We start from the raw sequence: 13136 nt of genomic DNA, 5'->3' as shown, positions 1-13136 counted from the left end.
ACGCGACGGGACAAACGCCGGGGAAAAAGTTAGACCTGATAGTCCCAGTACATAGTCCTTGGGGCGCGTGTCCACGTTCGCCTGATTCCTTGCTGCAGCCGCCCTGGCTGCTTCCGCCGCCTCTCTCTCTCTTGCGACCCTAGCCGCTTCGGCGGCTTGCTGATCTGCAAGAACTTTGGCGTTCTCAAGTCTTAGGGCAGCCTCTGCCGTAATGCGCGGCAAAAGTTCTGTCTCGAGGAGCAAGAGTATGGGGTCAGGTTCCCCGCCCAGCAGAGGTTGTACTCGAACCGCCAGTGCGGATGCCTCGGCTCCAAACGTCGGGGTCAAAACTTGAGCCAAGGTGGCTACCGGGGTGTCCTTTGTACATTCCACAAGGAGAAGAGCGGTGCTAATAGCGACTCGCTTGGCCTCAGCCTGGCAGCTGGCCGCATCCGGGATCAGGGAAAAACCCTCCGGCGGGGCTCCCGCCATGGTAGAAAGAGTTTGTCGAGAAATAAGAGTATCCAAAAGTCCAGTTAATATTTGTAAATCCTCAGTCGCCAATCGGGCATCGTCCAGTAATTGATCCAAGTCTTGAAGATCTAAACGAGCATCAGTATCCTCCGATGTTAACATCCAGAGACGTCCTGTAAGAGATTGCCACTGCGCGTGTACCAGTCCCCTCAAGCGGCAAACCTCTCGGTTCGTCCGGAAAAGTTCAGCGATTAAGTCCTGTAATAGAGTAGGGTCCTCTGAGAAGGGCTCCAGGGTAGTAGATCACCTGGAGAGCTGCACAGCTCCCATCCAAGTGGCAGGCGAACCCCCCTGGGCTCCAGCCTGGCTAGGAGAACGGTGAAGATGTGGGATAGCTGTCATAATGTCAGCCCTTGGCCCACAGAACCAGAAATCACCACAAAGTCATATAGAGTCCAAACAGATGGCTTTTACTGATCAAATAGGCATACAGTGCAAACGAATAAAATGACAGCTATGAAAGGCTCACTAGCTGGGAGATATTATAAGGCAGGAAAGGCGGGAGATTACACGCAGGAATACAGTTTCCCAGGAGCTGAGTTTTCCCAGGCTTAGGCATGCGACCTTGGGGGGCAGACAATACAGCACAGAGACAGAGGCAATAACGAAACCGAGATAGCAGCCTGACACTCAGCAACAGCATCCCAGATCCAATTCTCCAGCACCTCCAACCCGAGCGGCTACCCAACCGCCCTCGCAACAACAACGAACCGACGATTGCACTCCTCCAACCCCACCGGCTGCCCTACCGCCTACAAGCTGCGCGCCACCGCACGTAAGCACTACCCCCATAGCTGGTCCTAAGACTACTATAGCCGGGGGGGGGGTTCCCGCCAAGGTTCCCATCTCCGAATTCTTTTTAAATACCCTTCGGGACCACTACCTTTCTGAACGCTCCACTCACACCCTACCCCCTGGGGTAATGGAACAGGGAGGCTCATGGTACAAAGACTCTAAATTGTATGTACCCAAGGCACTTCGAAAAGACGTTTTACACTTAGCTCATGGAGTAAAAACAGCTGGACACTTTGGATTCCTAAAAACTCTCCACTTATTGCGCAGACAATTTTGGTGGGGGGGAATGCGTTCCGACGTTGACTCTTTTATTCGCAGCTGCCCTGTTTGCGCCACAGTGAAACGATCACAAGGCAAACCCCCGGGGCTACTGCAACCTCTAGAAACACCCAACAGACCATGGGAAGTGATTGCTATGGACTTTATGACTGATCTCCCTCTCAGCGGGGGAAAAACTGTATTATGGGTTGTTACTGATTTGTTTTCCAAGCAAATCCATTTAGTTCCTTGCGCAGGGATCCCCTCTGCTCAAAAAATGGCCCGCCTCTTCGTGACACATATCTTCAAATTACATTCGTTTCCGCGCAAAATAATCTGTGACCGCGGCAGTGGCTTTGTTTCCAAGTTTTGGAAAGCATTTCTCAAGTTGGTAGGGGTTGAACAAGGATTGTCTACTGCATACCATCCTCAAACCGATGGTCAAACTGAACGTGTAAATGCTGTCCTTGAATGTTATTTACGCTGTTATGTAAACTACCACCAAGATAACTGGGTAGAACTGTTACCTTTTGCAGAATATGCCTACAATAACGCTGTACATCAATCTACAGGTTTTAGCCCATTCTATGCGGTGTATGGACAAGATTTTGGTCCTGTTACTCCCAGAAATAATGTGGAGGGGGAGGGAGATCCTGACGTTGCTTCCTGGGCACACACCCTCCGTACCACTTGGCCTTGGCTCGTTAACAATCTCGACCGAGCCAAGCGCAAATACAAAGCACAAGCTGATAAACATCGTTCCCCCGGGGGCGAACTGCGAGTGGGTAAATTGGTCTATCTTTCCACCAAAAACCTACGTTCCACCCGTCCGTGCCTTAAACTCAATGCTAAATTCATTGGCCCGTTCCCGATCACACGGGTCATTAATCCTGACACAGTGGAACTAGCTCTCCCGAAAACCCTGAGGCGTGTGCATCCCGTTTTCCACATTAGCCTCCTGAAGCCCCATACAGCCTCTCCACAATGGCATCCCGATCCGCCCCCCAAACAGCCCATTATGGTGGGGGGGGAAGAGCACTTCGAGGTCTCCAAAATCCTTGACTCTCGTGTTCACCATGGAAACCTACAGTATTTGGTCCGTTGGAAACACTTCCCCCCTGCCTACGACGAATGGGTTCGCGCACGAGATGTCTCCGCCCCCAAACTAATCGATGCCTTTCACACTGCCTACCCGGCAGACCATCCCCCTTACAGACTGGGAGGGGGCCTTAAGGGGAGCAGGATGTCAGGCTTCTATCTCGGTTTCAGTATTGTTTCTGTGTCGGTACTGTACTGTCTAGCCTCAAGGCCGACCACACATACCAAGGCCTGGGAATACTGCTCCTGGGAAAGTTGACTCTGTCTGTGTATGCTGTTGTTGTATAATCTCCCGCCATTTACTGCCTTATATTATCGTTCAGCTAGTGAGACTCTCATAGCTGCCATAGTTCTCTGTATGCACTGTATTGCCTTTTTGACCAGTAAAAGCCATCTGCTTGGATTCTATATGACTCTGTGGTGATTTCTGGTTCGAAGGGTCAGGAGCTTACAGCGCCATTACTCCTCTTGGAGTCGATCCCCCTCTCGTCGCAGCCGAGACATCTCCCGGCGCCGATATACCACTCCGGCATATGCTGGGTCGTTGACAGATTATCGCCGTCGACGGACTCCCGCTCACCATTGAGAAGCCCCCACCAGCATAGGCTTCCGCAGTCTCAGTACCCTGTGACCAAAGAAGTCACCAACCGACCCAGGCAAGAGTTCTCTCCTGGAGTGAGGGACATTGATCCATATGAATATGATGAGTCATACTATCCTATGGGGACGAGGAGTCTCATACTTCGGCCCTCTCGCCAGAGGACACTGTAGGGGACTCTAACACGGCTGTGGTTGAGTTTGCAAGACTACGGATGCGCCCAATGCAGAATTGGTTTTTGCGCGCATTCAGACTGAATGTGGACTCCCAATTTAAACAATTATCTGTCCCTAGATATGTCATTTCCTCCCTGCAATGGTGGTTAAAAGATGCCAACATCTTTTCGGGAGTTCCGTTCCTTCGCCCTTCCCCTGACAGACACCTCTTTACAGACGCCTCACTCTTGGGGTGGGGGGCCCATTGCGATTATCTTACAGCAAGGGGTACATGGTCACGTCAAGAATCCAGGTTGCATATAAACCTTTTGGAGCTTCATGCCATCCGTCTCGCTCTGTCTTCATTCGCAGGGCACCTGGACGGATGCCACATCCAGATCGCTACGGACAGCTCCACTGCCCAGTATTATGTAAACAAACAGGGCGGCACAGGGTTCGTTTTGCTCTCCAGGGAAGCCAGCGAGATCTGGGAATGGGCAATAGCTCACCGGGCTACCCTAGTAGCAATACACATCGCAGGGGTGACCAACACTCTAGCGGACACGCTGAGCCGTCTCCCCAACCAGAGACATGAGCTCTCCTTGTCAGCCACTTGTCTGAATCAGATTCTCAGTCTATGGGGACATCCACAAGTGGATCTTTTTGCGACTCACCTCAACACAGTGTGCCACAGGTTCTGCTCAATGGGGCTCTATGGGGGATGCCTTTCAGATGACGTGGGAAGGAGCTCTCTTTTATCTCTTTCCCCCATTCCCCCTCCTTCACAAAACCATAGCCAAACTGAGTGTAGACAACACAGATGCCATTGTGATTGCTCCATTCTGGCCCAGGAGGTCGTGGTTCGCAGTGCTAATGTTGCTTGCACAAGGGAACTACGTCCTCCCGAAAGACCCCTCCCACTTCCCCCCAGACCTACAACTGGCAGCTTGGAGGGTACGTCTCAGGGTCAGTGGTCTGACAGAGTAGCCAAGGTTTTGTTACATGCCTTGAAAAGGTCCACCAGATGCTCTTATGATACAAAATGGGGTCATTTTCCAGTCTGGGCTCAGGCCAAAAATATTTCTCCTGTTTCCTGCCCCCTGTCGGCAGTGTTTGAGTTTTTGCTGTCACTCAAAGATGGTGGTTTATCAAATTATTCTATTAAAGTTTATTTAGGCGCAATTTCTGCTTTCCACCCTAATATTGACTCCTCAGTTTTTTCCCATCCCCTTTCCAATTTTTTTTTGAGAGGTCTCACTAATTTATACCCCCCGGTTACTCCTCCGGTCCCTCAATGGAGTCTCTCTCTGGTTCTATCACAACTTATGAAACCTCCTTTTGAACCAATGGCCACCTGCCAATTGTCATTGCTGTCATTTAAAACTGCATTTTTGGTGGCAATTACATCGGCAAGAAGGGTGAGCGGCCTGTCAGCACTATCGCACTCACCTCCCTACACTGTTTCATGCAGATAGAGTGGTGCTTAGACCTCAGATCTCCTTTTTGCCCAAGGTAGTATCAGCCTTCCACCTTGCCCAGGACATTTTTTCTTCCCCAATCCCTCCTCGGAGGCGGAGAGAGCTTTACACTCCCTAGACATCAAAAGAGCCCTTCTTTTTTACATCAAGAGGTCTCAACCTTTCCGTAAAGATGACAACCTGTTTGCTTCGGAGGTCATAGAGTAGGTCGTCGTGCCTCCCCGCAAACTTTCAAGGTGGATTACATGTACCATCAAACTATCTTATGAGCTTGCTCGTCAGGAATGTCATCCCATGATTAAAGCACATTCTACTAGGGCTTATGCAACTTCTGCAGCCTTCGCATTGAGGATAGATCTCCGGGACATCTGCAAAGCTGCCACCTGGTCCACTCCCTCGACGTTCATGAAACACGACGCTGTGGATGTGGACTCAGCGAGAGAAGCAGCTATGGGACGTGCCGTGCTGCACTCATTATTCCGGTGATTGTCCCACACCCGCCGTCCTGGTAAGCGAGCTCGCTACTCTCCCAATGTGGGACTGCATAGAAGCCATTCAGATGAAAAACAGAGTTTAACTTACCTGTAACTGTTGTTCATCTGATGGAACTTCTATGCAGTAACGCATTCCCTCCCTCCTTCCCCGCTGTGGGACCCCAGGCTAGTCCTAGTATGGTTCAGTGGCGGCAGGTTGGAGAACCGGAGGGAAGAGTGCTCCCTCCCCCTTGTGTCATGTGACCGAGGGGCGGGGAGATTGCATGCCCCTGGGGGAGGGGGAGCACTCTCTTTGGAATTTGCTAGAAGCTAACAAATCTTATCCGTGGCTGGCCTGCGCAGTCCCAATGTGGGACTGCATAGAAGATCCATCAGATAAACAACAGTTACAGGTAAGTGAAACCCATACTAACACTAACTATTTACTAAACACAAAAATAAAAAGGAAGGTAAGGAATTTTGGGAGATTCTGACCTACTGTCATACTTCAGTACCTCGTTGCATCTCAGCAATAGTAAACTTCACTCCAGACGTTGCAGAGTTTAAAGTTTTATTAAGAAAGCAAACGGGTTCAGTAGATCTATACAAACTTAAGGTCAGAATACAGATGGGGGGAATACTGGTCATCTTTATAGGGAACATACAATACAGTCGGTTACATCAAGGGTAGGACATGAAAGGATGAGGTGCAGCAGAGTTGTTTTGAATGTGAAAGGATACAAGGTGACAATAAGGAAGTGTTTGCTGGTGATTGCCCACTACTAAACCTCCTAGTGAAATTGACTAGCAAACGAGGGGGCGATCTCTCGGGCTCCCAGGCATTTGTTCCGCGGCGCCAGCGGACCTCTATTGAAATGCTAATGCCTGGCGAGCAAAGGAATGAGAACGGGGGGAGGGGGTGGGAAGGAGAAGGGGCTTGCTTATCCGTGGCCCGACTGGATGCCCTCGCTGACAATAACATCCTGCCTCAGCCTTTTGACAAGCTTGTTACCATTCTTTATCCTCTTTAATGCGTTTGGTCTTGCCTTGGAAAATATATTCCAGCTTTCTTTCAAGGTAACAGCTCTACGGTTTCTGCCTTGGGCTATATTCTATTTCCTCAGATCAAGATTTGGGGGGGGGGAGCCATCCTTTTTAACTTTGCTTTGCTTTTCACAAGCACTTTGATGTTTAGTATTTTAAAGGAAGCAGAGGAAACGAGCAAGATTCCTTTTTTTGCGGTGTGGTTCAAAACGCGCCAGGTTTTTCAGAGGAGGTGGTGGTCTGGGCTGTTCTTCGTGACAGAGGGGCTGATGTCTGGCCTAAGAAGGCAAAATCTCCCCCTCCCCATATCCATATGCAGCAAATTTCAAACACAAGAAAGGTCTCCCTTTATATACCGTATTTTTCGCACTATAAGACGCACTTTTTTCCTCCTCAAAAGTGAGGGGAAATGTCAGTGCGTCTTATGGTGCGAATGCAGCGCCGGCCACCCCGGGAGCCGGCTGGGACGACGCCAGCTGCAGCTGGAAGGCCCCTCCCAGCCACCCAGCACATGGCAGAGAAGTTTAACCTCCCCCCCCCCCCCCCGCTTCCCGGTCCCGAGGCTCAGCTGCTGGGCGGATCCTCGGAACGGGAAGCGCGGGGGGGGGTCTTTAAACTGCTCTGTGCTGCCTGCCCAAGCAGCGCAGAGCAGTTTAACCTCCCCTGCTTCCTGGTCCGAGGCTCAGCTGAGCCTCGGGACCGGGAAGCGGGGGGGGGGGGGTGCGGAGGAGCAGTTTAAAGACCCACCGCTCCTCCTGATCGGGCTTGCCTGACTGGTCCCGATCGGGCTTGCAGCCTGGAAAGGGAGGCTGGAGCCTTCCCCCAAGCCCCGCTGTGCGCACGCTCTGATCTCTCAGCGCTGCACACAGTGGGGCTTTGAAGGCTTCAGCCTCCCTTTCCAGGCTGCAAGCCTGACTGGTCCCAATCCGGCTTGCAGCCTGGAAAGGGAGACTGGAGACTTCCCCCAAGCCCCGCTGTGCGCACGCTCTGATCTCTCAGCGCTGCACACAGTGGGGCTTTGAAGGCTTCAGCCTCCCTTTCCAGGCTGCAAGCCTGACTGGTCCCAATCCGGCTTGCAGCCTGGAAAGGGAGACTGGAGACTTCCCCCAAGCCCCGCTGTGCGCACGCTCTGATCTCTCAGTGCTGCACACAGTGGGGCTTTGAAGGCTTCAGCCTCCCTTTCCAGGCTGCAAGCCTGACTGGTCCCAATCCGGCTTGCAGCCTGGAAAGGGAGACTGGAGCCTTCCCCCAAGCCCCGCTGTGCGCACGCTCTGATCTCTCAGCGCTGCACACAGTGGGGCTTTGAAGGCTTCAGCCTCCCTTTCCAGGCTGCAAGCCTGACTGGTCCCAATCCGGCTTGCAGCCTGGAAAGGGAGACTGGAGACTTCCCCCAAGCCCCGCTGTGCGCACGCTCTGATCTCTCAGCGCTGCACACAGTGGGGCTTTGAAGGCTTCAGCCTCCCTTTCCAGGCTGCAAGCCTGACTGGTCCCAATCCGGCTTGCAGCCTGGAAAGGGAGACTGGAGCCTTCCCCCAAGCCCCGCTGTGCGCACGCTCTGATCTCTCAGTGCTGCACACAGTGGGGCTTTGAAGGCTTCAGCCTCCCTTTCCAGGCTGCAAGCCTGACTGGTCCCAATCCGGCTTGCAGCCTGGAAAGGGAGACTGGAGACTTCCCCCAAGCCCCGCTGTACGCACGCTCTGATCTCTCAGCGCTGCACACAGTGGGGCTTTGAAGGCTTCAGCCTCCCTTTCCAGGCTGCAAGCCTGACTGGTCCCAATCCGGCTTGCAGCCTGGAAAGGGAGACTGGAGACTTCCCCCAAGCCCCGCTGTGCGCACGCTCTGATCTCTCAGTGCTGCACACAGTGGGGCTTTGAAGGCTTCAGCCTCCCTTTCCAGGCTGCAAGCCTGACTGGTCCCAATCCGGCTTGCAGCCTGGAAAGGGAGACTGGAGACTTCCCCCAAGCCCCGCTGTGCGCACGCTCTGATCTCTCAGCGCTGCACACAGTGGGGCTTTGAAGGCTTCAGCCTCCCTTTCCAGGCTGCAAGCCTGACTGGTCCCAATCCGGCTTGCAGCCTGGAAAGGGAGACTGGAGACTTCCCCCAAGCCCCGCTGTGCGCACGCTCTGATCTCTCAGCGCTGCACACAGTGGGGCTTTGAAGGCTTCAGCCTCCCATTCCAGGCTGCAAGCCTGACTGGTCCCAATCCGGCTTGCAGCCTGGAAAGGGAGACTGGGGACTTCCCCCAAGCCCCGCTGTGCGCACGCTCTGATCTCTCAGCGCTGCACACAGTGGGGCTTTGAAGGCTTCAGCCTCCCTTTCCAGGCTGCAAGCCTGACTGGTCCCAATCCGGCTTGCAGTCTGGAAAGGGAGACTGGAGACTTCCCCCAAGCCCCGCTGTGCGCACGCTCTGATCTCTCAGCGCTGCACACAGTGGGGCTTTGAAGGCTTCAGCCTCCCTTTCCAGGCTGCAAGCCTGACTGGTCCCAATCCGGCTTGCAGTCTGGAAAGGGAGACTGGGGACTTCCCCCAAGCCCCGCTGTGCGCACGCTCTGATCTCTCAGCGCTGCACACAGTGGGGCTTTGAAGGCTTCAGCCTCCCTTTCCAGGCTGCAAGCCTGACTGGTCCCAATCCGGCTTGCAGCCTGGAAAGGGAGACTGGAGACTTCCCCCAAGCCCCGCTGTGCGCACGCTCTGATCTCTCAGCGCTGCACACAGTGGGGCTTTGAAGGCTTCAGCCTCCCTTTCCAGGCTGCAAGCCTGACTGGTCCCAATCCGGCTTGCAGTCTGGAAAGGGAGACTGGAGACTTCCCCCAAGCCCCGCTGTGCGCACGCTCTGATCTCTCAGCGCTGCACACAGTGGGGCTTTGAAGGCTTCAGCCTCCCTTTCCAGGCTGCAAGCCTGACTGGTCCCAATCCGGCTTGCAGTCTGGAAAGGGAGACTGGAGACTTCCCCCAAGCCCCGCTGTGCGCACGCTCTGATCTCTCAGCGCTGCACACAGTGGGGCTTTGAAGGCTTCAGCCTCCCTTTCCAGGCTGCAAGCCTGACTGGTCCCAATCCGGCTTGCAGTCTGGAAAGGGAGACTGGGGACTTCCCCCAAGCCCCGCTGTGCGCACGCTCTGATCTCTCAGCGCTGCACACAGTGGGGCTTTGAAGGCTTCAGCCTCCCTTTCCAGGCTGCAAGCCTGACTGGTCCCAATCCGGCTTGCAGCCTGGAAAGGGAGACTGGAGACTTCCCCCAAGCCCCGCTGTGCACACGCTCTGATCTCTCAGCGCGTGCACACAGTGGGGCTTTGAAGGCTTCAGCCTCCCTTTCCACGCTGCAAGCCTGACTGGTCCCAATCGGGCTTACAGCCTGGAAAGGGAGGCTGGAGCCTTCCTCCTAGCCCTGCTGTGCGCACGCTCCACAGAACAGGACTAGGAAACTGGAAGTGGAGTGCAGTAATCCCTCCACCCAGCCCTGGCCATAATAACCTCTCAGCTGTTGGTCGGGAAGCGCGGTGTGTGTGTCTGTGGACGTTAAACTGCTCTGCGCTGCCTGGGCAGGCAGCGCAGAGCAGTTTAAACCACCACCGCCCCCCTTCCCGGGAGTCCCGGGAAGGGGGGCAGTGGGGAAAGAGAAGGAAAAAGGAGGAAAAAAAATATAAATATATTTTCTTAAAGACGCAGCGGGACTTTTAAAAATATATTTTTTTTCTTCTTTTTCCTCCTTTAAAAACTAGGTGCGTCTTATGGTCAGGTGCGTCTTATAGAGCGAAAAATACGGTAATTATATAGGAAAAGAGGGGTTTCTTGCGTTTGAAATTTGCGGAAGCTGCTTGGCAGTGTGATTGTGTTTCTGGACTTTTTGTTACCTTAGAACAAAGACGGCCCATTGTTTTTTGCAAGAGAGTCACAAATCAGCACAAGTGGGCAAATTAGTGCTGCTCACGTGTTTGTTGTATGTGAACATGTATGCCTGCAGTACCCCACCTCGAGCCGATGCACATATTTCCCCAATGTTTTGAAGTAAGTTTTGCTTCTAATCCACTGAGCTTGAAAGCAGGTCATAGTGCAGCACAGAAATACTGGCCTGACTCTATGAGAGGACTGGGCTCAAAAGTCATCTCACTCTTGATTAGGAGCACCACAAGTTCCTGAGAGCCAGCATGGTGTCGTGGTTAAAGAGCGGTGGACTCTAATCTGAATAACCGGGTTTGACTCCCCACTCCTCCAAGTGAGCGGCGGACTCTGATCTGGTGAAGCTGGTTGGTTTCCCCACTCCTGCACATGAAGCCTGCTGGGTGACCTTGGGTTAGTCACAGTTCTTTCTGAACTCTCCTAGCCCCACCTGCCTCACAAAGTGTCTGTTGTGGGAAGGGAAGGAGATGGTAAGCTGGTGTGAGACTCTTTAAAGGTAGAGAAAATTGGGGTATAAAAACCAACTTCTCTTCTTCCTCCTCCTTTTCCTTCTCCCCCTCCTCCATCGCAATACAGGAAGCCACCTCATGTCATACAGAACACAGGTCCTCAACCTTGTTGAGCCTCCTGGGCATTCTTGGTGTTTTGAGAAAGAGTAGTGGGCACCATCACAAAATCCTTCAGGTTGGGGAGAGCGGGGTAGAAATGTAATAAATAAATAAATGGCTGCCATGAGAGACTCAACCCCCCACATTTTTTAAAAGATAAAGTTTTGATTTAAATGAAACATTTGATGGGGAGTGGGGGGGGGATGGAAAACTTGCAGAGGGCCAAGAGGGAGTGTGATCAGAGGAGAAGAGAATGGTAAAAGGGACAAGGAAGGGGTGTGGGAAGAGGTCGGGAAGCGTTGCCTGGAAACACGCCGGCACTTTGGGGATCGCTGTCTTTGAGTTGGCATTTTCACCTGTGTTCCTTTGGCGGCCATTGTGGTGAGGCAAATAGAGTGCTGGATCTGGATATTCGTCCCTGGATTTCCACTGTGGACCATCCCTCAGCCTTTTTGTAACTTCTGTGTGTATGCAAAGTGCCGTCAAGTCGCAGCCGACTTATGGCGACCCCTTTGCGGAGGTTTTCATGGCAAGAGACTAACAGAGGTGGTTTGCCAGAGCCTTCCTCTGCACAGCAACCCTGGTATTCCTTGGTGGTCTCCCATCCAAATACTAACCCGGTCTGATCCTGCTTAGCTTCTGAGATCTGACGAGATCAGGCTAGCCTGGGCCATCCAGGTCAGGGCTGTAACTTCTGGGGGCTATTCATTTATCTGATGAACGTGTCCCAAGGAACCTCCAGTTTATATGGGGCTTCTGGCATATAAGGTTTGAATATTTTTCCAATGGCCTTGCTTCTGACTCCAGTTATGAGTCAGCAGTCTGGCGGCGTTGCAAAGAAAGACTGAGAAAAGTGAACGCCAGTCTTTGTGCTAACTAAAAAGGCTGTGAATACAGTAACCTCAGAAGCAATCATACGGCGGCATTCAGCGATAACTAACATTTGGGTAGAGTGCTGTGTCTAGTTGAGTACCCTTTTGTGAGGAGGACGTCAACAAAATGGGGAGTTCTCTCCTTCCCTGGAGGTTTTTAAGCAGACGCTAGATGGACGTCTGTCAGCATGAGAGGGAGGGCATCTTGGCCATCTTCTGGGCATGGAGTAAGGGTTGTGGGGGGGGGTGGAGGTAGTTGTGAATTTCCTGCATTGTCAGGGGGTTGGACTAGATGACTTTGTGATCCCTTCCAACTCTATGATTCTATGATGACAGCCCAAGGTTTAAGGCTTTGGGGACCCGTGACATGGCACCTGAGGAAAGATGGGGAAGGCACTAGACGTGTTTCATTTGGAGAAATAAAGTTTCCAGCAGGAAGGCAATGGCGTTCAAAAGCATTTCATGAAAAGAGGAGGATAATTATTAGGGCCTCTGAAGGGTATGGCAGCATCAAATAGGCTTATGTCAGCAAAACAGATAAAGGGTAGGATACATTTTCCAAATGCAAAGAGCATTGGGCTATAGAACAAGTTGCCTAGGGCTGTTGTGGAACAGTCTACCCATTTTCAGAAGACCTAATATGCATCTGTGTCTTAAATCTGTGGAATCCAGTTATGACTGTGGGCTTAGACGGGCACCCTGCGTTGTTAGCCTTTCTAATAGGATGCTTATCGTAACATAAAAAATATACTGTTCTTTCTTCCCCTCACCTCTTCCAGAACATTCAGTGCCATTTTTCTGAAGTGGCTTTACTGGTTTGCAACATCATGTTTGCAGTTAGCCGCCCTGCAAATTCCGGGATATTAATGTTGGTCTTTCTTCTGGCACCTTCTGTCATACAGGGGCAGTTTATTTGGAAGGAAGTCTTGAAGAAGCCAAGCATCTGTTTGGGCGCCTGCTCTTTAATGACAAGGTATTTATTTTTTTTAATTTACAGTGTGCCCATGTGTTGCAGCATGCCTTTGGCTTCGAGAATGGTTCTTTGTTATGTTGGGGTGCTTTAAAGCAAGGGATTAGAAGCAGAACTGAAGGAAAAGGATTCTTCCTTTTAAGAATATATTGTTGTCATCTGGCAAAAAGCTTGGCAATTGTACTAAAGCCCATATTTAATTATCTGTGTGTGTGTGTGTGTGTGTGTGCGTGCGCGCAAACACTTGGGGATGCTTGACCCTTCCTTTGTTCACAGGTTTGCTGTCCAGTTCTGTTCAGCAGCCAAGACATGACAAATACTCACCAGAGGCTGGCTGGGGAGAAGGAGATAAGGGCGAAGTGGTCATTGGTAAAAA

General features: G+C 52.1%; 1 protein-coding gene across 1 annotated transcript in view; it reads left to right on the top strand.

Moving 5' to 3' along the window:
* The window catches only part of DROSHA (drosha ribonuclease III), a 168150-nt gene that overhangs the window by 115306 nt on the left and 39708 nt on the right, over positions 1 to 13136 (top strand). Inside the window, exon 22 of the mRNA XM_056854571.1 lies at positions 12693 to 12763. Within this exon, the coding sequence (XP_056710549.1) occupies positions 12693 to 12763 (71 nt within the window). The remainder of the gene's footprint in view (positions 1 to 12692; positions 12764 to 13136) is intronic.

The sequence above is a fragment of the Euleptes europaea genome, chromosome 8, assembly GCF_029931775.1.
Source record: "Euleptes europaea isolate rEulEur1 chromosome 8, rEulEur1.hap1, whole genome shotgun sequence".
Lineage (NCBI taxonomy): Eukaryota > Metazoa > Chordata > Lepidosauria > Squamata > Sphaerodactylidae > Euleptes > Euleptes europaea.
This window is presented reverse-complemented; position numbering and strand designations above follow the sequence as displayed.